The 27,722-nt window shown below is 33.9% G+C and overlaps 1 protein-coding gene across 1 annotated transcript in view; it reads left to right on the top strand.

The window, feature by feature from the left end:
• Positions 1-27,722, top strand: part of LOC118179507 (neprilysin-1-like) — a 402,935-nt gene that overhangs the window by 102,160 nt on the left and 273,053 nt on the right. The window contains exon 2 of the mRNA XM_085827523.1: positions 19,145-19,257. Coding sequence (XP_085683649.1) covers positions 19,145-19,257 — 113 coding nt within the window. The remainder of the gene's footprint in view (positions 1-19,144; positions 19,258-27,722) is intronic.

Consider the following 27,722-nt stretch of genomic DNA (forward strand, 5'->3'; position numbering starts at 1 on the left):
GGGGTCTGGAGTTAAAAATTTAGAAATAATTAGGGGTGACATTCCATTAAAAATTTTAATCGGAACAGGAAAAAAAGTTTAGTTGATTAATTGAATTTTTTTCTTTGAAGACGAGAAAAGCTATGGAAAAAAGATTGTATTTTCTGTCATTAGTTATATTTTAAGTTGTTATAAAAGTGCTATTCTACCGCCCCCCCCCAAAAAAAGGGTAAAAATTTACATTACGCTCCAAGAGGCGTTTTCTTAACGTTTTGTGTGTTACTTTTATTTATTAAATATCATGTTCTTCGCACTTAAGCCATAAAATTCAGTTCAACAGCAATATCGCAAAATAATTAAAGTTGCATATCTTTAGAATTTCCGATACAGTCTCCCGCGCTGGGGATAAAAATGCTTTTTTTCCCTTACAGTGCTGCCATTGCTCGCTTTGAAATCGTTGAGTTTGTTAATAAAATTTGGTTTACAAAATATGAAGTTTTACAAAATATGAAATAGATAATAAAACAAATTCCAAATTAGGGCATGCAGATACCTATATTCGGGTGGAAACGTACGTTATTCAAACTTTGATGCCTCTAGGTACCGCCGTTTTATCACAATGCGAAAAACATGTATACATTCATGCAGATTCTTCATTATTTAACTTCTTTAACTATAATACAGGGCTGTAATATTTGGTGGGAACAGTTTGCAAATTGAATCGATATTTAAAATTTTCAACGCGAAATGCCAAAACGAAATTAATAGCCTTTCTGGGTTAACACTCTTTGGGCTAATAAGTAGTAGAATAAGGATAATTGGTTTAGTTTATATGGTTACGGCTAGCTCGCAAAGGCTGCCTGCCTAAGGGGAAGAACACCTTCGTGAAGTACTTTATAAGAAAAACTATCTTGTATCCATATTGCACATATGAGAAAGCATGAAAACGTCCATGTTTTCTCACATGACAATTCCAGATGATCATCCCGTTCATCTGGAATTGATCCCAGTATCAGATTGACATAGATGCTTCCGTATTCCGTTCTATTCGTAATCTGCTATAGACAAATACAAAGCAATTTCCAGAACCATCGGAACGAAGGGTAAGCTTGTGGTTTCAGACAGATGATCCTTAGTTGGAAGGATGAGAAGTGATTTGGACGAGGGAATAACAGACGGGTAGAAGGAACCATCAAAGGGAAGTACTATCCATCTATGCGGGGAATAGTTTGGGAAAATAGGTATGTGGTTTAACCCTTTGCGGCTCAGTGTTCCACTACATGGAACACCCAAATTGAATCGCTTCTGAAACCTTTAAATTCAACCTTAAATAGATAAAAATGCCTTTATAATATACTTTGAACTTTTCTTTTCAAACAGTAGATAGCAGCATATCACAAGGAGACGCAGAATTTTCATTTATTATGTGTGATTAAAACCCACCTTTTTTCAAGTAATTTTCTCTATTTTTTTAATGATATAAAAAATTTTATTAGGAAAAAATTAGGCATAATTTTTCTAGCTGTACTCCAAATTATTTGTTCTATATTTTTTTAATCTTTCATACAAAAACCATATGCAGAAACATTGAATGAAACCGGGTGTTCCATTTGCGGGAACACTGCGCCTTTAGCGATCTCATGCTGTTACGAATCAGAACATCTGTGCTTAGGAGAGAACATCCGTTGTTTTTTTTTGGGGGGGGGAAAGAATGAATTCAAACAAAGCAGTATTGAGGGGTGAGGTGTGTTTTGTGTTATGAAAGGCCTAATATTGGCATTTCGAATTTTTTGGGAGTAGTTTTTTTAGGCGGGAATTTTATTAGTAGCTTGACTCATCTTTACTTAGACCTGCGCGAATTTTTTGCTGTCGCATTTTAGTCTCATTCCCGTTTATTTTCAATAATTGTGTAGATATTTTTCGTGTATGTATATATTATAGGCTTATTTTTCTTTATTGTTAATATTAATCGTAATTAATTTTCTTATTATTAATTTTCCATAAATGGCGCGGAGAGTTGTAACATCTTTCCGAAAATTTGTAAACATTTTTGTATATAGGACTTGTGCATATAGCTATTTATCTCATTTATCCGTATATATTCAAGAATATTGTGTGTATCCAGGAAACCATGTATACAGCCATAATACAGTTTTTTCATTCTTATACAAACGCTTTTACTCATTTTCGTGCTTCACTGCAATGCTCGCTTAGTCGCACTTTTAAAAGCTCTGGCGGCGCAGTGTTCCACCTCATGGAACACCCACAGAATTAAAACGGTAAGGGCAATTTTTACAAAATTTTAACTGTATACTCCTTTAGGATTAAATAGACTGCGTACAACTTTTTTTGTTGAAATTCCGATGTTAACGTATAGTGCGCCGCAAAGGGTTAAAAGGGAGGCGATGATTGTAAACAACATGTCTCGAGTTGCTCAATAGCGAGAAGTACACGAATTGAACATATTGTATATTTAAATACTACTTTTCGCAAATTTTCGTCGAAAAAAAATTCATATTGCTCATTTATTCCCATCTATTTCGTAAATACAAAAATTACACATCCTTAGTGATAATTAATAAATATTGGTTTCTCTCAGATATAGTATTAAACAATAATACACCGAGGAATTCCAACATACGTCAATTGCGCAGTACGAGTCCTGTCGCTTTATTTGTATATTTAATGCGCTAACCTACGCCTAGAAGTTCATTTGCTTTTTAATTGCAGTTATTAGCATAGACAATTGACCCATTGGACAGCAGTTGAAAATAATAATCAGTGAGCATATTTTTGAGATTTGACCATTAACGTTGGAATGTAGTACAGTATAAATCTCATCTTATTTAGCAATACAAATCAAAGCCTTCAGAAAGTTCAAGAACAGGCTTTTATATTTACATTTAGTTAATTTTTATCTTTCTAAAATATTACCTTCAGGTATATAAAAGAAACGCGAAGTTCATTTGAATGGAGAGGAATAAAGCTTAGTTATTTTCGAAAGTTTACATCATCTGAAGATTAAACACAGAGGGAAATAAAATATTTCTGCTGTCAAATTTAAATACACACTATGTATTATCATCGAAATTTATTAACACTCCTCTAATTCTACAAACATTAATTGTTTCAGCTTAAATTCTTTTCTTTCCTACAAGAGTTGTGTTCATGAAAGTTAATCCATTAAAATTCTAATGATAAATGGAGTCAAAATGGAAGAAAACGCTAATGAGGTTTAATTTCAACAAAAAGACTGTAAGACCGTAGTACTGCTTAATTATAATCTTTCACGAAATTTCAATCCATCATCAAATATTTTAAATGTTTAAGTAATACTTAAACATTCGTAATGTAATAATAAATTGGTCTGAGGAGGGAATTTAGTCGAACCATTCACTAATAATCAATCACAGCTGGAAGTTGCTGCGTTGTAGATAACTAGAAATGGCGGACGTACTAAGTGTAACTTCTTAAAAATCACAAAATCTCTATAATCTGAGCGTATCTTTATTACTTCTTTATTACTTTATGGCATGCATAACATAATGGGCACAAACGGCACCCACAGGTTTAATTATGACTCACCATATTTTTAATAATAAGTAAAAGCAGCCAAGCAAGAGACGACTTTTAGCTATAAAGCGCAGGCAGCAAAAGATACTGCGTAATAGCTGCACTAGTATTTATAATGTCAGAATCCTTGGTTTTAATCCTGCACAGTGACTGGGCATGGGGTTTCGCAGTGCGGTTGCTGCAGGTGAAATGAAGACGGTTGTGCTTTAATTAAAAATTAGAAATTTAAAGGTCTATTGCCAATTTATTCCAATTAAGTTTAATTTGTCGATATATTTCCGTCATATTTTAATATCATTTATATATATATTGTAGCTCAAATTCGAAGTCTGCCCACTTCCCGAAATGATAGGTCACTTCCAGTATTGACCAGCTGATATTGACAAAGCTCGAAATGCGCAGTCGTTTACTATAACAACGTGTTTTTGTTCGGCTAGTGCTAGGTTTGAACGAGAGAAATAGGGTAAATTAAATTATTTTTGCTTAAAAAAAACTAGCATCGAGAAGGATTTATTTGGTTGTAACGAAATTTCGTAAAATTACGTTTCGATACAACACACAAATAATTAAATTTTGATGACCAGTAAATGAAAAGCTGAAGTTACAGAGCATCGGAACTGAACATCCACGTGGCAAATAAAAGAAGCATAATTTTAGGACATAATTTTTGTTTGAATTTGATTCTATGTACAATGGAACATCGAGATACAAGTTTAATTCGTTCCAGCATTGAGGTCGTATAGCGAATCTCTCCATTGAAAATAATGGAGATCCAGTTCATCTGTTTCGCATCCCCAAAAATATCAACATAAAAATAAATTTTTTAATAAATAACCCTGGTAAATAATATAACCCATAGTTTACCTTTATGATAGCTTCCGACACCGACATTAACTCTTCTCTATAATCCACACCAACAATAGCTTCTAGGAGTTTCGCACGGAGCTTGGAAGTAAGGGCGTCACTCTTTTGGCTGCATCAAGTTTCTTAATTTCTTCCTGCTTCATCAGAATAGTGCAAATCGTCGATGTCGAAAGGAGATAAGTTTCGCCAATTCCGTTACTCTTACAACACGCTTCTTTATCTATGATTTATTTCTTAATTTCAACGGCCATGGCTTCCTTATTTTCCTTTGCAGCACTATCTGAAGCAACAATCTTCTTGCGAGGCATTGTGAAAAAAATATTTCCACGTTAAATGTAACTCACAAGCGCACAAATACGGAGATCAACGAACACTGAGTGATCTAACCAGGGGATTTCCCCAGTCTAGCCGAATCGGGAAATGGCGCCACGCATATCAACATCTCATTGCTCGTTAATCGAGTCAATACATATATTTAGGGACAAATAACTTTTCTTGTATCTCGAATTTCTCGTATATAGAGGTGCTTGTATCTCGAGGTTCCACTGTAGTCACTTAAGACTGCACCAATGCCTCTCAAACAAGTTTGCTTACAATATGAACACATGCCACTATTTGAGAAAGAACGTGCAAGAAGCTTAAAAGAAACAAGATGGCGAAATCGAAGGGTCATTTGCATTCGAGTCGGAGATGCTGTCTTTCGACAATATTGGCAAGAACGCACAGTATTCTGCCAACATTGTCCTGTAGCATTGCAACATTTTTTTTTTCAGAAATGCAGAGCGTCAAAAAGGCAGTGGTTCATCTAAGAATAGAGCGGCTCTTACAGCACCTGACTGGATATTATCAACGATCTGACGAGCAACCGGATACGAATACCTGCAAGGACTATCTTATAAGTGATTCAGAAAACTGGTTTTGCTCTTACGACACCCCACCAATCCTATTTAACCTGTTCATGCCGACCTTAACCTGTTCATACTCTTCGTCTGCAGTGATGCCTGGCTCGTTCGACCTGGAATCTCACTGACTGGGATAGAATTGTCTTCAGGGATGATTATTGCTTCGAACTGATCCACGATGGTCAGCGGAGACGTGACAGCAATAGGTTCTGACTCTAGAACAGCAGTAGATACTGAACTGAATGCACCTTATTACACAGCCCCCGAAGGCAACGATGAACGATGAATTGATGACGATTTTGTCTGAGGTTTCATTTCATTTCATAGTTGGACCCTTTTGGTTGTCATACGTGACACACTTAAGCACTGATGTACGTCGACGATATTCTTCGTCCTACGTACTGCACTTTCTATCGAGGTACTCCACGCTTACATTTCAACCGGATAATGTCCGGCTGCCTAAAGAGATCATATCTACTGATGCCGCTTAACCGAGATAGTGGTTAGCGCTGGCTGCCGTACCAAAGGGACCGGGTTTGAATTCCGTAGAAGGCATGGATGTTTATAAATGTATAGTATACGTGCGGCATAGGAAAAGTCCTCTCGAGAGGTTGATGGTAGAGGAAGAGGGGTGGGAGAAATTCGCTCCCTTCCCCCCGGAATGTAACATTTGTGTGTGTGTATGTGCTTAATTAGAAATGTCTGTAAAGGTGGCCTATGCCAAATAAATAAAAATCAACAATTATAAGCATTGTCTTGCAGACGTAAAAATTATATGTTTTATCACTGGCATAATAACAGACTGTAAATTTCATACCAGTTTCATTAATAAACTGAGAAAGGAAGTAAAAACTGGGAAAGGATCTTAGTGTTACGTTAGTCATTTTTATATCTGTTTTATAATCTTTGAGTTTAAAACTGTATATTTATCTCAAAGAGCATTAGCTCAAAATGGCTATTAATTTCGTTTTGGCATTTTGCGTCAATTCACTGTCAATACTCGTATCACTTTTCAAACTGTTGCCACCAGATATTATCGCCCTGTGTTATATTTAATGAAATTAAATAATGAAGAATCTGCATAAATGTATGTATGTTTCTCGCATTGGGATAAAACAACGGTACCTACAGCCACCAAATTTTGAGTAGCGTAATCTTCCTCCAAATATGGGCATATGGAAGCCCAAATTTGGAACTGGAATTTGTTTATTATCTATTTCATATTTTGTAAAACTTTAACGAATTTTTGGTTAACAAACTCAACGATTTCAAAGCGAGCAATGGCAACAACTGTATGGGAAAAAAAAAACCGTTTTTATCTCCAGCGCGGCGGAACCGTGTATCGGAAATTCTAAATATTTCCGTTTAAAATTATTTTGCGATATTACTGGTGAACTGAATTTCATGATTTAAGTGCGAAAAATATGATATTTAATAAATAAAGATAACACACAAAAAGTTAAAAAAACGCTCTTTTGGGGGTAATGTAAAATCTGAAAGCTTTCAGATTTTTCTTTTTTTTCTTTATATTATTCAACTGTAATATTATTTCTAACGTAGGTTTCAAATCTAGAATTAGCTCGCCAAATCCCGAAATCATGATAAACAGTTGCTTACTTCTGGATTGAGCAGCCAGAAAGATTTGACCTTTTGAGTTGTACAGAGTTAGAAATGACTGGCGTTTTGATCTCTTTACATGTAATAAAGCATTGTTTATATGTATTTCAAGGGAACAGCCTAAAAATGAGAGAGATATATAGCTGAAATTTTAGTTTATGATGTGATGTGTGCATTTTAGCTGAAGAATTTTAATGCTGCCCTTATACAACCGCTACACTATTCTTACTATAGAAATTTAATGCTGTTTTTGTAATTCCGAGTGTGTTATAATTTTGTTTAAAAAGCTATGTGTTTTTATTAAATTTATTTCGGCTTTACTCTTATATGCGCCCTAAGATCACCAAATGTGGCGATATGTGTTCTGCGCTGGTTTTTGGCGCGATTCCGTGCTGTGGTATGCTTTAGGGGACGATGCTGTTTGTATGGCAACCCTTTTGACGTTGGAACTTAGAGACGTGGTGGAAAGTTTTCGGTCGTGTATTTTAGATTGTGTGCAAAGTAAATTTAGTATTAAAATGTACGATGTTGTTAACGAGTCTTTTGTTCACAGGTGTGGTTATGCGGATAGAAGGGCATTTTTGGAATTTCTGTGGGAGTCAGGACTTTTAAAACGGAGTTTGGCGTGTCCGAAATGCGGATCTGATATGAGAACTCGGACGAAGAAGGGTGCTTCTGATAGACTTGTGTGGGTTTTGCAGTCAAATGGTTGCTGGTAGTAAAGTATGTGGCTGTCAGCGGAGTTTAAGGTTTGGATTGTGGTTTTCGTGTAGTAAGTTAACTTTGGAGGAAGTTTTTATCGCTTTCGAAATTTTGAATCACAGAAAGACATGTGATATAGCGAAATCGTGGCACTTTTGTTGACAGACGTTGTGTGACTGGCGAAATTTTATTGACCTATGTATTATGGTAAGTGCATTTTATTTTATTATTTTTATTTTGTAGAATGTTAGGTTAATCTTTGGATTATGGTAACTTGGCGATTTTTGGCGAAAATATGGCAACCAACCCTGCTACAGCAACCTTCTACTTTTTTTTTCGCCGCCATTTTGTCTTCACGAAGTAAAGACAGGATTCTTTTTTTTTAAAATTTACTTAACATTTTTTCCAACAATCTGCTAGCCGAATTAGGCTTATGCTAGAAATTTTATGGTGCTTAATCATGTGCTTAATCATGACAAAAGTGCTTAATCATGACGAATATTAACTGCAAAATTAGGAGAAAGTGCAGAATCGCAAACTCCTTGCCACGTTTTTCAGAATGGCACATACACAGTAACCATGTACACGTCGACCTATTTTTACTTAAAAAAATATCCCAGAATTGCACAAAAATGGCATTGCGCACACTCTTGACTTTATCCATGTACAATGCTTTTTTCTCATAAATTAGAAAAATTTGCACGAAAATGCAGGAAAATTTTGTGAATCTTTAAAGTCGATAAAAAGGTCATATATGAAATTACCTGATCGCGAAAAAGTATATACCCTTTCCAAGGATGAACGTATAAAATAAATAAAATATCCGAAAAATTTTTCCTCTAAATTATTTTTATAAACGTCACCTGCGAATTTATAACGCAAACATTAAAAATGGTTGCAAATACTTAGTGTCAAATATTTAAATTATTGCCATGCACATTTACTTCTACTGAAACGTATTCCAAAATGCTACAAACATATAATTTACAAATAACTATCATTTAATTAAAACATAATTAAATTAAAAAACACTACTTAAAATATAAATAAACACATACATTAAATTAATAAAAATTAGCTTAAAATCTTAATTACTTTAAACTAATTCATTGCTAATAAAAATTTTCCAATAATAGTATATTAATTTATTTATTCCTTATATTTAGAACAATGCATAAAAATAATATCCTCAAATGATTAAAAATACTAACTTACCTAATCTTCTTCAGAATCTCAATCGTATTCTTATGTGCGCCCGTTTCAGGATCTTTAAAATGATACTTATGGTTAACAGCAAGAAGTTGAAAACCTTCATCCTCCAAACAGACATATGACTTTCAGCAATCAGATATTATTATTGTACCCGGTAGAATATACTGCTTAATAAAACTTAAAAAGCAATCTTTACTTCTATCTCGCACAACCTTAAAAGAACACTTATTACTACCCTTTTCAATCCCACTAAACACCCATTTCGAATTCACTTTAGATAGGGCCATGGGATCCAAAAATTAATCAACACTGTTTCACACAGCACAGAATGAAGCTAAATACAAAATGCTATAAAGTACTGCAGATATTTTACCAGATTTCCCCCTTTTCCGATTAAAGAATTGTGATTCGTCCATATATGTCACATGACATATCTCATGATTTCTCATTTCTCTCAGACAAAATAATCCGTAATTGGAACTGGGTACTTCTCACATTATTGCCAAAGTCCTAAGTAGTAACCTTTATCGCCTACCAAAATGTCGCCAAACTGCCTGTTACCATATTCCAAAGATTAACCGAATGTTATGTTCATTGTTTTTTTACTATGAATTTCTGTTCTAATTTCAATTGTTTGTAACTTATTTTAGTTTATTTTGTTGATTTGTGCGCGATGCCTAGATTGTGCAATTCGTAAATTTAAGTTTAAACAGAACATGGTATTCTTTGAAATTTATTGTTGTTATGTTAATTTATTAAAGCGAGGTTTGCGTAGTTCTTAGATTCTTTCGCTGCCTAAATTGTGCAATTCGTAGATTTTTTTAAAAGTTAAAACATATAGCTGTGTACATGGATTCTTGTCAAATATTTTTGGTTAGAAACTTTACGTTTTTGCTATCTAAATTTTTTGTTTTTGTTTCGGATTTTTAGCTTGTGTGTTCAAAACGTGGTTTTTGTATGTGCGAAAACCGCGTTTTTTGGGACATTTTAGACTTTAAGTTCGAAATGTAGACAAAACATATACATAGTATTATGGTACCGTAGAGTTTCTCTCGAGAAATTTGTCGACCTGAGGGCGCATATAAGAGTAGTTCCGTTATTCCATTTAAAAAATTCAAATGGTACAAAAGATATGATTTTAACCTAGCTTTTTTTTTTTCTCAATCGACCGTTTCAAATGGGAGATATTTTTACGAGAAAGATTTTGCCGTAGATTTTCCATAGATGCAAATTTGAAATTTTTTTAGAAGAAAATTTTTAAGTATTCCCAGATGCTCCGTTTGATTTTAAACCTTAATACTTTAATTGGTGGCAAATCTCTGATCTCCTGTAAGAGTCGCCCATCAGCGGCAGCTGTAAAGTAGCTGAACTCTTTTAGTTCGGTGCGAGGTTTGTATTGCGCGAACAGCCTGGCTGCATGGGCGTTCCCATGTGTGACGTGTATACGAGCTAGTTTCCCTTATAAAGTCCTCAACGAAGGCATCTCTCCCCTTAGGCAGATAGCCCTCGAGTGCTTTGCCATAATCAAATAAACCAAACAAAACCAGCCTCCCGTAAGAGCCAATGAAAACACATAATGCTTCTGAGCAACCGCGCCAAGAAAAGTGTTAAGCAAACACTGTAAGGATTTTAAGTTTTACTAACATTTATTTTATTTTAAAACTTTGCTATCCTCTATTATTTCCCATTTCCGGGCAGAATATTTGAGAGTAGAAGTGTTTATGCTAATGAGGTTGCAAACTACAGTGGATGGACAAAAAATATGGAAACACCTTGTGAAATGCATGTTTGAAAAGAACGATTGATTTTAATGAAATATGTAGGTGGCGCTGGCGTTTTTGACTACTGACGCCCTTATACAACTTCGTAAATGTGCTAAACAGTTCAGTTGTTGTCGGAGTTCTGTTATGTGAGGTTGTCATTGCATTATGTCAGAGTTAACAAACTTCGAACGTGGGCAAATTGTTGGAGCACGTATGGTAGGTGCTTCTGTAAGCAAGGTAGCCGAGGTGTTTAGTGTTTCAAGAGGTAATGTATCGAAGATTTATTCCGCATATTTGAAAAGCGGAAAAACATCATCTGCTGAATCACAGCGCGGACGAAAGTGTGTCCTGAGTGATCGTGACAGACGATCATTAAGGGCAATAGTGACGAAAAATAAAAAGACCACAGCTGCAAAAGTTACTGCTGAAATGAATGTTGCGTTACCGAACCCTGTGAGTACCAAAACAATTAGAAGGGAGCTTCATAAACAGGGAATTGCTGGCCGTGCTGCAATGGAGAAGCCACTCATCAGTGATGCTAATGCCCGTAACAGGAAAAAGTGGTGTTTAAGTCATAAAGCCTGGACTATAGAGCAGTGGAAGCGAGTAATATGGTCTGACGAGTCTTCTTTCACATTGTTTCCCACTTCTGGCCGAGTTTACGTCTGGAGAACGACATCTCAAGCCTATAATACAGACTGCTTGTTGACAAGAGTGAAACATGGCGGGGGTTGTGTTATGGTTTGGGCAGCCATATCGTGGTTCTCTGCTAGTCCCATGATAACTGTGTCAGGGCACATGACTGCCAAGACTTATGTGAACATTTTGGCCGATCAAGTTCATCCCATGGTACAAACTTTGTTCCCCGATGGTGATGGTGTCTTCCAAGACGACAAAGCTCCTGTTCACACAGCTCACATTGTCCAGGACTGGTTTTCTGAGCACGAGGATGAGTTGTCCCATCTCCCCTGGCCACCACAGTCACCAGACCTGAATATTATCGAACCTTTGTGGAGTACATTAGAACGGAAAGTGCGTTCTCGTTATCCACCACCAACATCGTTATCTGAACTTGCCACCTTTTTGCAGGAAGAACATATATAATATTCCCTTGGCAAACATACAGGAACTGTATTTATCCATTCCGAGAAGACTGCAAGCTGTTTTGGATGCCAACGGGTTTCCTACACCATATTATGCACAGAAACATGTTTTTTTAAAGGTGTTTCCATATTTTTGTCCAACCCCTGTATATATGTATTTAAGATGTGGCTTTTAGCCAAGAGAAGAGAGAGCTTTCTTGCTGCCCTGCCACGCGTTTACTACTTATTCTAGCATTTACTTTTCCAGTCAGTTCATCTCTGCCTTATAAGGCCAGAACTTAATTCGTGCTGATATACTAAGACGTATTGTAGGTTTTGCATTTCACTCACTACATAGGTAGTGTCAAAAGGTCAATCTTCGCGTTAGTAGTCTCTGTAAAGCGGTTACAGCCGAAAACATCGCGGCAAAAACATCGCGGACGAAAACGTCGCGGAGAAAACAACGCAAGGCAAAAACGTCGTGCTAAAAACATCGTGGGAGTAAACATCGCAAAGAGAAAACATCGCAGTTCTAAAACATCGCGGTACAAAACATCGTCGTCGAAAATAAAGCGGTTCAAAAACTTCGCAGTTTAAAAACATCGTCGTCGAAAATATCGTGGTAAAAAATAAAGTATCTACAAATCATCGCATGACGATAACATCGCAGACATGCTTCTTTCAGGCTTTAATAACTGTAAATGGATATTCCCATATTGATTTGTGATCGCAAGAGGGAAAGAAGGATAATTTTTACTTTAATACTTTTTATTAACTAATAATTTTTTGCTGAGAAAATGTGAATGAAACTTAAACATAGAAAATTAATGCAACTTATAGCACTTAATTTTAAACCGACATAGTTAACTAACAAAGGCCATTAATAAATCATTTTTATAAAGTTTTTACTGGTAAGTTTTCATGAAAAGTATAATCTATAATTTGCATTTAATTTTTTATGCTTAAGTTTCCTTCTTACTTTTTCAGCAAAAATTTATTAGTTAATAAAAAATGTGAAAGTAAAAATTATCCTTCTTTACATACTGTGCTCACAAATCATTATGGGAATATCCATTTACAATTATTAAAACCTGAAAAAATTATGTCTGCGAAGTTATCGTCATGCGATGATTTGTAGATACTTTATTTTTTACCACGATATTTTCGATGACGATGTTTTTAAACTGCGAAGTTTTTGAACCGCTTTATTTTCGACGACGATGTTTTGTACCGCGATGTTTTAGAACTGCGATGTTTTCTCTTTGCGATGTTTTCTCCCACGATGTTTTGTAGCACGACGTTTTTGCCTTGCGTTGTTTTCTCCGCGACGTTTTCGTCCGCGATGTTTTTGCCGCCATGTTATCGGCGGACACCCTGTAAAGCATTTAAGTTTAGTTCGTGTTTAGTTAAGTTAATTTATTTCTTATTTTCTATGTTTTAGACCAAAAGTGCTGGTCTCTGTATCCCGAAGTGCGGGAGAGGTTGTACGCCGGGAGAAATAAAGGGTTAAGTAACCCTTTTTATTTGTGTTGTTCGTTCTATACGCACACGAGCTTAGCTTGAGGGAGTACTGCAAAGGATAAAGGATGCATTTGTGGAGGATGTCTTAAGAGAAACTGGCTCATATTCACTCAAAGAAAACTACGAAAAATCCCATTCGATAAGACTCGATTCAAAAGTCGGAACTACCTACTAAATATAATATATTGCGCACCTTGGAAAGCATAGGGAAACTTCCATAGGAATCTAATTTTCAATATTGAAAATTTTTTTTTTCGTAATACATAAAAAATATCTGCCATTAAATTAATGTTAAAAACGTAAGACTATGAATGCTATTGCTTGCCTTTTATGTCATTGCTTCTATCTATTTGAAAAATGCTTAACGAGTTTTTGATTGTTTTTATGTCTTAGCATTTACTAGAAAAGAAAATTTAAACTCAAACATTGCACTTGACGTAGAGTTAGCACTTCTACGTTTCACAGCTTCTTTTGTAAACTCACTCGGGAGTTCATTCTTATGCTAATATCAAACTGAAATGAAAATGTATTCAACTATTGTTATCTGTTTATAGCTTTAATTCCGCGAATAGCGAAATGCCATTATTTACAATGCGTGACTCGAATTTGTATTTCTGCTGTCTTCGCAATTCAGGTCCCCAGCGTTTGCACTACAATACAGAATTTGAAGCTTACAGCAAGTAAATGGTTAGGGTTATCAGAACTAGACTCTGCATTATTTCAATAATTCTTTTGTTATTTCAATTACTAAAAGTTTCTTTCTAAAAAAGAACAAATTGAAAAATACAACGTCCAATGTATAATTTATTTTGAAGTTCAGTTGTCTAAGCTTCTTCGAAAAGCAAATGTCTTTCTTCTTTTTCAATAAACAACAGTATCTCGATTATCAAACTATTTCTGTTTGTGATTTTCCAATCGAAATTTTTTGTTCGTAATTTTTGTAAGGGAGACCGAACGGGCGAAAATATTTTTTTAAGTGCGTAAGTAATACAGCTATATATTGTAATGCGAATCTGTAATGAAAACATTCTTCAAAAATAGACACCGAATGTGACTTTCTAGAAGAAAAATAACATAAAAACTTTGCTAAAAAAATCTGATGTGTACACCACGTGACTTCCTTGTACGGAATATTAAATTATACGCATTTTTTATTGCATTTCGTTTAAACTTATTGGATTCAATTAAATCTACTTCGCCGACAGCGCATAAACCACAATACAATAAATGCATTCTTTAAAATTCACTCTGTTTGTTTACCATAGCGACACTCTGTCGCTAGGTTCACTTAACAGTATTATATTTCGTTCATATTATAACTCAGAATACGCAAAATTTATATCATTTAAACAATTATCTAATCGTTTCCACATGTTCTATTCAAATACTATAATAAAGCTAGAACGATGTATAAAAAAAATTAACCAAACAAAACAAAAAAGAAACAGTTTTTCACAGATGATTTAGTATTTCTCATTCAATTAATTCAGTTCTCACATCGCGACAAGGCAAAAATACGTAAAAATTAAAATATCTGTATTAAAAATTACTAATTATTAAAAATTAAATTATTAAAAATTAAGTAAAAGTTAAACACTTATTTCCTCGAAAAAATTCCAGAAAGAACAAAGCATGATTTAATTCGTAATAATAAATAAAGGCGTTATCTTTGTTTTTGCGAAGCTACGTTTCTCTAGATTGGCAACAAGTCCACTAATTAAAATGTAAACAAGCAATAGCCGCCATCAAAAACATTATTAGGCTTAGCGGCACTTAATCATCTTTAAAATTGTTGATAATTCTAAAAATATTGCATTAAGATTTACTAAAGGCATAAAAACCTTAACAGGAAGATAAGAACAACATAATTTAATCACTTTTAAAGCAAAAAATATACAACTTACAAACATGTAAGAGTAAAGAAACTGAGATCACTGAGCCGGGTAACAGAGTGAATATATATATAAATATATTTATATACGTTTGGTGCGGCCGATTGCAACCAAAATACGAGGTGCCCATCTACATGTTATAGCAGTCCTATATACAAAATTTCAACGTTCTGAGGCTACTCGTTTTTGAGTTATGCGAGATACCTACGTTCGTACAGACGCCACGAAACAATCTCTTCGGAATTCATTTTAAAGCAGTTTTATTTATAATTTTTTTGGAGGAAAAGAGTCTTTTATTCTTTCCTTACGTATTGATATCACGCAAAAACATCGTTAAATTGCATTCGATAGCAGTCAAAATGGATATTTTCGTTGAAATATGCTGCCTGAAACGTTTCGCGATTACAATAGTTCCTTTTTACTTCGTACAAGGAAGTACTTTCAGCTCTGAAAAAAGAAATAATTTGTAAATATAAATGCTTCTATTAATAAATTATGCCCATAGTAGTTTTTGATGTTTAGACTGACTGTGTTAGACTAGGACCGTCTGCACCGGCTTTTATTTTAGCAACACTTGGTAGTACACATATATATCACAGTTATTAAAAGAATTTAAATGACTCAAGTATTGCTTTATCTCAACTTTAAATTTAAATAAAAGCAATTTTGTAATAATTACGAAATATAACTTTAACATGTTCTTCCGCCCGCATACTTATAGTTAGGAAAATTTTGTACTTGCTATAAAAAATGTAGCTGAAATATTTGACCCAAAATAGATTGAGATATTTAATTTCAAAATTTGCAGGTTTTAGCATCATTTTATATTTTTCTTGAGAGATCCGTTTACAAATAAACTAGGAAAAAAATATATGAAATTTCTGAGATCTTTTTTTAACGTTTTGTGTGTTACCTGTATTTATTAAATATCATGTTCACTTAAACCATAAAACTGAATTCGACAGCAATATCGGAAAATATTTAAAATAGCATATCTTTAGAATTTCCGACACACAGTATTCGCGCGCTGGAGATAAAAGTGTTTTTTTCTTTCTGTACGATGGTGCATTGCTCGTTTTGAAATCATTGAGTTTCTTAATCAAAAACTCATAAATGCTTTACAAAATATGAAATAGATCGTAAAAAAATTCCGATTTCCAAATTTGGGATTCCGGATGCCTATATTCAGGTGCACACGTACATTATTCAAAATTTTATGGCTCTAGGTGCTGTTGTTTTATCACAATGCGAGAAACATATATACATTTGCGCAGATTCTTCATTATTTAATTTCTTTAAATATAATACGGGGCGATAATATTTGATGGCAACAATTTCACAAGTGATTCGACCTTTATAGTGAATCGACGCAAAATGCCAATTACCCTTCTGAGTTAACACATTTTTGGGCTAATAATTTTTTGAGGCTGATACATAGTTTATCCTCCATTCAATGGTATTTTTATGCGATTTACTAATATTTTTAATTTATAATTATGGCACATGTGATACGCCGTAAGAGTTTCTGCCCAAGTAATTTATGATCTTCTAAAATCTCAAAACATATTATTAACATTCTTATGAAGTTTGATTAATTTAGAATCACAAATTGTTAGTCGCACAAAAAGTCATTAACGTATAAAATGAGAAATGTAAAACTTTTAATATTATAAACGTTTACTAAAAATATAAAATATTAAATATAAACGTGTATTAAACGTATAAAATATTAAATATAAACTATATTAAGCGTATAGAATATTAAATATAAACGTATATTAAATATATAAAATATTGTTGCTAGCGTATGGGTAATAGATTGAATGCACAAATCTGATGAAAAATTAATAAAATTTATTCTTATTTATTTTAACCCGTAAAAATTTTCTTAAAGGTTAAATTTTCTTATTAAAGGTTAAATTAAGGTCTAATTTTTCTTAAAGTAGAGGGACAGAAGAAAAGTATAAAATTCAAATTTCGTAATTTTTATGAAATTGATTTCTTTAAATTTAAAAACTCCAAATCACGAATATTTGCGTCATTTGATACATTTTGAAGCATATGACAAAGGGTTTCAAAAATAAAGGTTGGATAAGGATTTCTGTGGACATAGTGTATACAGATTCAGAAATATTCAGAACTCTAGTTATAAATTAAATTTGCTGCAAAACAGACAAAATGCAGACAACTTTGGGAGACTGTATGGAGTATCATTATATTGCATTGGTCGAAATGTAAAATAGCTGAACACTGGATATGAAACCTCTTCTCGGAGAGCAAAATAACTGCATGGTTGTTTTCATGGTTTCTCCATGTATACTGTAAATACGATCCAGTCTCCCTTACAGAATCGCCCCATCAATGACCGCCATATACTGGAAGTTTGGCCCGGTTTAGATTCCAGACGAACAGGCTGACTGTATGCTTGGTTTTAGTGGTTTTACTATATGTTATAGAAATATGAGCTAGTTTCCTTTAAAAGTAACTTAATAAAAGTATATCTTTCCTTAGGCAGCAGCTCTTACTTGTTTTTCCATATTCAAATAGCCTAACCTTGTAGAGACATTTGGTTATTTCGAAGCAGGAGACATGAAAAACGGGCAGTGCCCTCGCCGGAACTCGAACCACTGACCTCTTGAATACGCACCGAGTGTGCTGATCGCTTCACCACGAAGGCATGCTAAGAGAGCGGGAGAAATACCTTATATACTCCCCCTTTTAAAAAGCGACTGGGTATTAGGGACCCAATTCCCAAATCCCGGTGGGTGGAGAATCATCATCCACCACCTTCTTAGTTCGAGCGCCATTGTAGATATATTAGGTATTTTTGAAAGCAAGAGAGATTAAAAAAAGTAATGTCCGCGCCGGAATTCGAACCATTGAACTCTTGCATATGCGCCGAGTGTGCTGACCACTAAACCACGAAGGCAAGCCAAGAAGGCGGGAGAAATACCTTATAGCCTATCCTTTGGAGCGTCTACCGCAATTCCTCCCCACCTCTTAGGCAGTCTACTAGAAATTAGATACTTCCTGACCTGAGATTTTGAAAAGGCCTTAACACAGAGTGATGAATAAGCCTCTACAGGCGATCCACGGGAGCACAAGCCGTTAGTGATCAGCTGCGATAATGAATAAGGTCAGTTTTATGAGTAGAAGACAGGGCGATCAGGCACCAGCTGGTCACCGAAAAAAATTCAGACAACGTCAGTCCGTCTAAGCTGACCAACGGGGGCGAACCCCCGAGGATAACCTTTGCTATACCTACCATGTAGCATGAGACAGACTTGACACTACCGTTACGGTTTCTATCGTACCTGAACGGACCACCGAACAATCGTTTGCTCTAGTCCTTGTGAAGGCATGTTATGTACCCTAGAAGTCTGTCTAAACACAGGTCTTAGACAATACACCAGGGGTTGCCCCCAGTTGATCCCCCTAGAGAACCTCCTAAGCAATGGGTCTTTGTGTGTTTTACCATAATCCAAATAATAATGTATACTTATTATAAGCAGTTTAATCATAGAAAAATTAAAAGTGTTGGCTATCATTAAATAAGGTCATCCAATACTGGATCACTTGACAGTGAATTTAAAAGCGTTAAGAAAGTTATAATAACAATACAATTTTGGCAATAGTTTAAGATCTTAATAACATTAGCTGGAAAAGATTAATCTTTTGTAACGAACTAAGGCCTTTCCGAATTTTGATGCAACTCATTTAACGAAAAGAAAATTGTCTATTAAAAATTAAACATAAAACTGTGCCAGCGAATGTAAGAAAATTGACCTGAAGTTTAATATAGGAAATAAAAATTGCAGTTCTTTTTCAGTGAACATTTATTTGAAAATTAATCACGAAGATCATTTATAGCCGATGCTAAAATTAAAAATTAATGAAACAGTTATTAACCGGGGGTTCTCTTAACAAAATTAGAAACAGCTAATATTTCTTCGAACTTCTTCATTTTACTATTTTAAATATGTATTTGGTTTAGTTATTTTCGAAAAGTGTGAAATACATTTTTATTTTTGTCATAGGAACTGCATTTGGTGGCACAGGAGATCCAACACTGAGAGAATTCTGGTAACTCTCTGCTTACTACTGTTCATATCATGCATGGCCCTCATTATAGCGAATGTCATGATGGGCGGTAAGTAATACTAATACAGTGAAACTTCTACCTTTTAGATCTGTTTTATTAGATCAAGAAATACATTAGTTGTCTAAAGAGCCGTTCCAACTTGGGTTTATCTGAGCTAACGGAGACAACTGAAGTAGCCGACCCATCTCCAAAAACAGTTTTTTACCACAGGCCAGCAAGTTGAAACATCTGAACTGCAGGCACAGCGGAGCTAGTCGACACAAGGAACTGACTCCATTAGCTCAGATAAACCCCAGTGGGAACGCCCCTTAAGAGTATCTGAACGCCCTCTACACGGAGTGGATCCTGCTGGTGATATCTCAACGCAGGTTTGGAGAGGAATATCACCGTTGCTCCATAGCTTCGAAAGTAAATTAAGCGATTTCTCTAACATTGAGAAACGATAAGTTATATGATATCGTTGTTGCAGCAAATGAGATTTTGGAATTCTTGAAAGTGTTCCATCCGTAGGAGCTTCAACTATGTCAGTGTAACCATGACGGGATCGGCTACGCCATCTGAAGAAGAAAAATGTATAAACTGGGTTGTGAAAACAAATCGCTTGGAATCTGCAGAAACCATAGATACCAAATACGAGGTTCATTCTGGCTGTTAGGTTAGAATAACTATTATTAAATTGTTACCATAAATACTGGGATTCATAGCTGGGCCACAGAATATACAAGGACTGCTTAAAAAGGACTGAATTTTTGTTATTCCTGCTTTATTGCTAAGTATACGAAATTTCAGCAAGCATCCCCTTCAAAGTATTCCCCTGTAGTGTCAATTAGCTGTTGTCATAGTTTTTCCCACTTTTGAACGCTTGCTAAAAATCACTTTTTTCGATGGCGTACAATATGGTGGTACAGTATATACAGATGGTGCTGCATTTTGATGAATTTCCTCTATGGACTGGGAACGATCTTCTTTCAAAGTGATTTTAAATTTTCAAAAAGGAAAGAGCATCTGGAAAGCCAAAGCTCAGACAAAAGGATGGGTGGAACATAACGGAAGGGCGATGTTTTGTCAGAATAATTAGCAACAATTGGAAAGATGCGTGAGCTAGATCATTGTAATGCTGCAATATCCTCTACTGATTCCCTCACAGTTCAGATCTCTTGCTATGCACAGCAACTCTTAACCGTGTTAGAATTCTCTAGTAGAATTCCTTGTTTACTGTCTGACGGCGAGGTACAAATTCATGTACTCTGAACATGTTCATCGTCTGTTCACATGGAACATCATCCAGTACTTGGATTATGTGCAACCGAACTTCTATTCTCCTTAAAATATTAAAACCAATAGTAGCACTGCATGCGTCTCGTGCAGTCACCATTGTTTGCTTGATTAAGCATTTTGAACGTTTCTGTGAACCTTTGCTCCAGTTTTAACCTTTTGAAGACGGGGTGTCCAATTAAAGTGTTCATAGAGTCCAACTTGAAATTGAAAAGACGGGGTTGTCCACTTTAGTGGCCATGTCTTTTTCCCCCATTTTCCAGGCTGGGATGTTGGATTGAAATGTCAAATTTGACGTCCCTAGGGTTTTAACCACTTATCTCTTTCAAAGGTCTTTCTTTTGCGACATAGATGCCTCCCCCTCTGAGAATCCATTAAACTACACACAAGAATTTTGTTGCAAATAGGAGGTGATTTCTTAAAGGGGGAAAAGCATTTGGTTCAAGATTCCCCGTCTTTTGGTAGCTTTTACTGCTACCAAAGCCCCGGTCTCAAAAGGTTAAACAGAATTTGATAAATAAGTATCGTTCCTACAGCTACTTCATTTTTGCTTTTTCATTAATTCGACGAGAGCTAATGCACATTACTCAGTTTATAGTTATTCGATATCTAACTCTAAATTACCCAGTAGGTGGACCATGCCAATCGCATCGTTGAAAACGTTTGGTCTTTTTTTCATAGTCCTCGTAAATCTCACTTTACTCTCCAAGCGCTGCTTCTAGTCATATAAAAGGTATCACGCAAAATCCTATGCCAACCCCTACCTCAATTACGTAATCAGCATTGTGAGTGGAGCCTGGAACAATGATATCATACTCTTTGGAGCGAAGAATAAAGCTGCGTGATTTGACATTCCAATGAAAGGCGTGCAGATGTGAAGAATGCCATGCAAATGATCACAGCGTTAATAGAGTTTTGCCACAAATAATGTTTAGTGGAGGTGATCGAAGGTGGAGACTGTTCCCTCTGATATGGCTTCAGCTATATGGTTAGTGCAGCTGATACTTTAAACACGGACTCAGATTTTTGCATTTTTGAGCAATCTATCCTACGTATGCTGTAGCATTATTTGAGGACCCAATTTGTATTTCGTTGCGATCTGGTTCTGGTTCATCTTGCACCTGCAAGATGAACCAGAACCAGATCGTATTGAATGGAAGGTCAACTAGAACCAGATCCAGCATATGCAATTTTGCTTTTTTTGTAAAATGAATATTCAGTGATTGAACTGGACTGTTACGACACATAATCCTAGTCTTATTGAGCACCAATGCAAGGAAATGGGCCGTCGGTTGTGAACCAGATCTTCACACCCTAAATAAGGCATAGTTGCCACTCTTTTGAAGAATGGTTCCAAATGAGATATTTTTCGCAGGCGGTTAGCTTTTCCTAGAAGAGTGGTAAATATAATCATTACGAAAGGGGATACCGTTCATTAATTTCTGTCGTTTGCACCGTAAACTCAAAAGTAGAGTTGTGTTCGGATACTATTGATTAGATAATGTTAAGTGTCTAACTCTTATGAAAGTCTTCTTTGTTCTGTCTCACTAGTTAAAATTTATGATACTGCAGTTAAAAATTATAGTACTGGAATTTCGTAATGTTATCTTGGGTTTTGCATTACTGTTAAAAACCTGTACTTGAATAACGCTGAAACAAAGGTTTTTCTCTTGAAATTCAAAGAAATGACATATTGGCGCTTTGACAGGCTATAATTAGATGATTTGCACCTATATCATATTTTTAAAATCAAGTTTAGAACCAATGGAAAAATGAATAACCATGTCAATATCCTACAGCTGAAATCTTTTGCTGTTACGTCATTATGCAAACATTGGAGAGGTCCCTGCACACTATCCAAATGCTAGTCACTTTTCCAATAAGTTGTTCCTTATGTAGGAAACGTTTGCGATTTAATGAAAATACAGGAGAATACAGAATCCCACGCTAAAAACACGCCTCTTCTGATAAGTGGAGGGAATAAACGGTTTCTTACCATAAAAGTCTCGCACCTGAGCAAAAAGGGATTATAAAAATGAATAGGAATGCACAGATGTTTTCGTGTAGACTTCAAGGTTTTATTAAACCGATTAAAATAAATCGTGTTTTATTTTGGGCAGTTACATACATTATATTTCGTAAAAGAATTCCGTAGCATAATACGAGGCTACGCTATTTTCTCAAAAAATAAAATATGTTAGTAAGCAAGCCGGCCATATGAGGGGCCTGCGACCAAAGGAAAATTTACAAGTTCTATGCATACTTGAAAAGAAAATGAATAAAAACATTTCAGTAGGAATGAAATCAGTTCATTCTTTCCAAGCAACAACCAATTCGTAAATAATTTTCTTGTTGCCAAACTAGGAAATAAAATTTTTTGAAACTGCAGGTTAATACATATATGTGTATTATAATTAACTTGATGATTTAAATTTAATGTAATGTAACAGCTCAATATCAACAAAAGAATTAATGTGGTAATAACATATCGTGTCAATTACCCTAACCCGAAACAAAAAACTTGCCAACAGTAGCTTTTTTAAAATGCTGAGATTAACGGAACAATTTCGACACGAATAACGTCATATGCAATCGAGTGCTTTCTTCAATAACAGAATATGTCCTTATTTATATAATAATAATAATAATAATGCGTTTAATGTTTGGCAATGATAATTTTAGTTATTTTGTAGAACTTACAAATTTTTGATTACAAACTCTACTATTTGAAAGCAAGAAGTGGCAACACTTTTCGAAATAAAGCATTTTTACCTCCAGGGCACGAAACTGTTGCCATTCGGAAGAATGAGCGCAAAAATGATCTTTTTCAGAGTTTTTAATTAACGTCTCAGCTAAATAAATTCTTTCGAAGGTAAGAAACAATAAATTTCAATTCCATCAAAGGGGTTCGACTGAATACAAGAAAAGAAGAATTACAAAAAAAAAAAAAAAAAATGTTAGGTAGGTAAACATAATGAAAATGTAAATGAGGAAGGGAAAACATATGGCGCAGGATGTTTTTAAAGTGATTCTTAGTTTAAAAAAAATGTATTTGGATGAGTTTACTGAAAGTGTTCGAGAAAATTTCTAAAATAACATTTAGTATTTCTTACCATTCTACGATTTTATTAGTAAAAACATTATTTATGCATACGTAAAATAATGTTAAAATATTTTATATTAAATAAAATCATATATTAGGACATGGGGACATGGTAAGAAGTAAATATTATAGGTAAGCGTAAAAATATTCTTAAAATGTATTTTTCTCATATTGAAATTTTCGCCATTATTACATCTTCAAAATGCTCCATGCGCTTTATTTTATGTTCAAAATCACTGTAATTTAGATTTCCATTTATACATTTAACAAAAAGTAGTATGCATTTTTGAATGCGAATTCATTAAGGGGATAAAAAGTCCAATTAAAGTGGGAAATTTTGTCCAAAATTCAGGTATATGTGAAAGAAATATGAATTAAAAACTAACATTTTATGCAATTCACTAATTGATACTAAGTTGTGTTTGCAATGCATTTTTAATAAAAATAAAGCAAAAATAACAAGAAACAGAACAAAAATTAAGTCGCATGGAGCATTTTGAAAAAATTTTAAAAATTCAAAAGAAATTTGAAAAAAAAAATTAAATTGCAATGATCCAGAAATTTTTTTCAAAGATATTTGATATAATTATAGTAAAATATATATGCATGCAAAATTTCATAATTCTATGAAAATAATTAAAAAAAAGTATTTGAACGTCCACTGTCCCCTTAAGTAGTATAAAATGCAGTGATAACGGAAAAGTTCTTTAATTATATCTCCAATAAAATTATTATATCTCAATAAAATTTACTGTAATGCCAATAAAATTTCAGTAAAATTAATCTTAATAAATTATATCTCAATTATACCTCAATAAAATTTACTGCAGTGTCAAAATCAACTGAAAAGGCTCTGAATTAAATATATGAAATTTAAGAAACAAAATCAGATATTTATTTACATTTTGTGTATCTGTTTAGAAATTAGCTCATAATCCTTTTCCATGCTAAAAGAATTCGTTTTCTGTATTTTACATGTACTTCATTTATACAGAATTATGTCATTTTATTTTACATTTCTGTGACAGGTTGGGTTTCATAAGGCTTAAAAACAATAAATTTCAATTCCAGCTCAATTTTAGTACTGTGTTTTACTACCTAAGTAACTCATTTATTTTTTTATCTCGAATTGTAAGGAAAAAAATCTTGATATATGCAAAACATAAATCAACATGAGATAACTCTATTATCAGATGAAGTAAAGCCCATTATTCTTCATCTTGTCATCAGTATACGAAAAAATACATTTGCTTAGTCAAAAGACTAGCTTTTCTAAACCCTACCCTTCTTTCAGGGATCTCAGTGCCTATTAATATCAAAGAAGCCACTTATTTTAAAATGAGTTTTCGACAACTTTGCTCCCAAATGAGCGAGACTTAAGGAACTCATCACATGAATTTCTAGCTCACAGAAATTCGCACTTTAAACTGACGCCAAAGTTTTCTAAGCATGTCATTAATAATCTGGGCTCACCTTCACAACTCAGTTCTTGAAGCGGTGGCCATGAGCAGCAGGAACAGAAATTTCTGTGAGAGTTTCTGAAATAGTAGCGTGGTGACAGAAGTTAGCCAAACTCTGTGCTTTACATTTTGATTAAATTCATACAATACAACGTGATTACTCTTTTATGTCGCTTTCTATAGAAAGGAATGTGTACTGAAACACATTAAGAATATTCTGGTTAAGAAGTTTCGCTCCAGCTTCCAATTTATCCTTCTCAGATGTTTAAAGTGTGCAGTTTCTTTCATTGTATTATGAAGAATAGGGTACTACTTTGGTAGACGGTTGCACGGATTTTTGGCGATTTACATTGGCGCCAATGTTGGCGCGGTTTTTACAGTCGTCAGCCATCTTGAAAAATGCTGTTATTACGTATTTCACGCATAGTAAAGTGTTCGAAACTTTAACAAAATAAATATCGTTAAAAATAATGGATTAATTTTTTGTTGAAAACGTTGTTTTTTTTTTTTTTTTTTTTTTTTTTTTAAGATAACTGGAAAATTTAAATAAATACATTTACTAAGAGTATAAAAGGCTAAAGTAAGATTAAATTATTACTTTCATATAATAGAATAAAAACATTGCGCCAACATTTAATTGGAATAAAATATTACTTAAATTGAGTATTGTATTAAAAACATGATACCAACGGTTTAAAAGAATTAAAATTTTTCAATTACTTAAATTCAAATCCTTTAAAATAAGTTTTATAGGATATAATTATTTAACATTAAAACATATGTGGCAATAAATATCTCAGAAATTTTTTAAAAAAGTGTATTAATTTTTTAATAAAAATTGAAGTATACAATAATAAAGTAAAAGAAAAATATGTACTCACATTTTTTTTAAGCATTTTACCTTTACGTATATTGATAAGTATCAGGAAAAAAAAAACGATCTTCATCTGTTATCCACATCTCTCGCACTTTATTGAAGAAGCAATTAGCAAGGTTTCCTCCAAAAATTTTAAATAAATTTCCTCTGACCCTTGTAACAATAAATAAATCTTTGATTAGGAAATCCAGGTTGGCCAAATAAGGTCTCAAACGGCAATTTTTTTATGCCGATACCAATAATTCTTGGTAATTACCAATAACAACATTCATCTTTATTCGGAAACGGAGACATCCATTCATCTTTGAAAATCTGAGGAATTCGAAAAGATGAATAATAAAATTTTAAAATAGCGCGATAATGCACAAATATTCAGTAACCAATTAGGGAGCTGATTACATCACGCCTAGAATTAAAATTATTTAAATAATCATTCATAATAAAATCATATTTAAAAAATGCAAAATTAAATTGTATTTTAATATTTAACAGCCATAAATATAGTATTAAATATTTAACACTTTAAAATGATATAATTAATATAACATTTCCTAAAATTAATATATATAAATGAAATTTAAATCGTTAAAATTTTCGAAGGCGAACTTTCTTCGATAAATGCCATTATTTTTTTATAAATGATTAATCATTAAACAATTTCCTACGCTCAGTTAGTTAATAGTGGTTTGCAGATAAAGAGTTTGTATGAAAATTAGGAAAATAGAAAAATAAATGTACAGTTTTAACGTTAGTGGTTTCTGAAATATTTGTTAAAAATATTTAAAAAAAATTCTTATTATATCCTCTTTTTTTTAAACGAAACGTTCAAAACAACTGTAAACAAGTCAAAGGCAGGTGAAAACGAATCAAAAATGAGGTCATAAAAATAACTGGAGATGGCTTTGAAATTCTTCACATACATGTCATTTTCAAAAGTCTAAAGAGAAACTTCTCTGTAAATGGATGCCAGAGTTATAGTTTATGGCCCCGCAGAGCATGAAAAGATAAATCTCAGAATTTCCAGTTACACTTCTCCTTCCCCCTTCTTTTTCCTGGTTCAGTTTAATGTATCCCTTCGGGGTCTATAAGAATTCAGTTTTTGAAACGAGCTCTTGTTTATTTTTCCCTTATCGTTATACACCGGTCCTGCTGTCATGGTGTTACTCAGCGCAAAGGTAGAAAGGATAAACAGCGAAAAGTTTGAGATGACAACCTTAACAAAAGAAAAAATGCTTGTTATATTTTCTTGCGTTTTTTTGAATTTTGAACCCAAATGATGCAGAGAAAAGTTTGCTTTCATGATTCAAATTTATGAACTACTTTCCTGAGGCGGAAGTATGTCTATGCATATTTATTTCTATATCCATTCTTGATTCAATGGAATGATGTAGAAGGAAGTAAACAATTCATATTTTAAGATACTCTTAAAAAAACTTTTATATTATCATTCTGATGTTTTTTAAGCTGTAAGGGTGTTTGAGACTCGCCTTTGCCAGCTACTTCGTGTCTGAAGAAATATAATGTAGAATGATGCTGTCAACCCTAAACACAAGCCAGTTCACAAATGTTTTTTATGTATAATTAGTCCAAAAGCGCTTTGTCCCTGAGGGACTATTGTTTTCGTTTTGTGATTTTGCGTCGCTTTGTCCGTTTTATTTTTCAAACTGTTGCCAACAAATATTATCGTCCTGTATTATATTTGAAGAAATTAAATAATGAAGAATCTGCATAAATGTATGTATGTTTCTCTCATTGTGATAAAACAACGGTACCTAGAGCCATCCAGTTTTGAATGACG

The sequence above is a fragment of the Stegodyphus dumicola genome, chromosome 12, assembly GCF_044657685.1.
Source record: "Stegodyphus dumicola isolate Sdum_Otavi_A_Nest chromosome 12, ASM4465768v1".
Lineage (NCBI taxonomy): Eukaryota > Metazoa > Arthropoda > Arachnida > Araneae > Eresidae > Stegodyphus > Stegodyphus dumicola.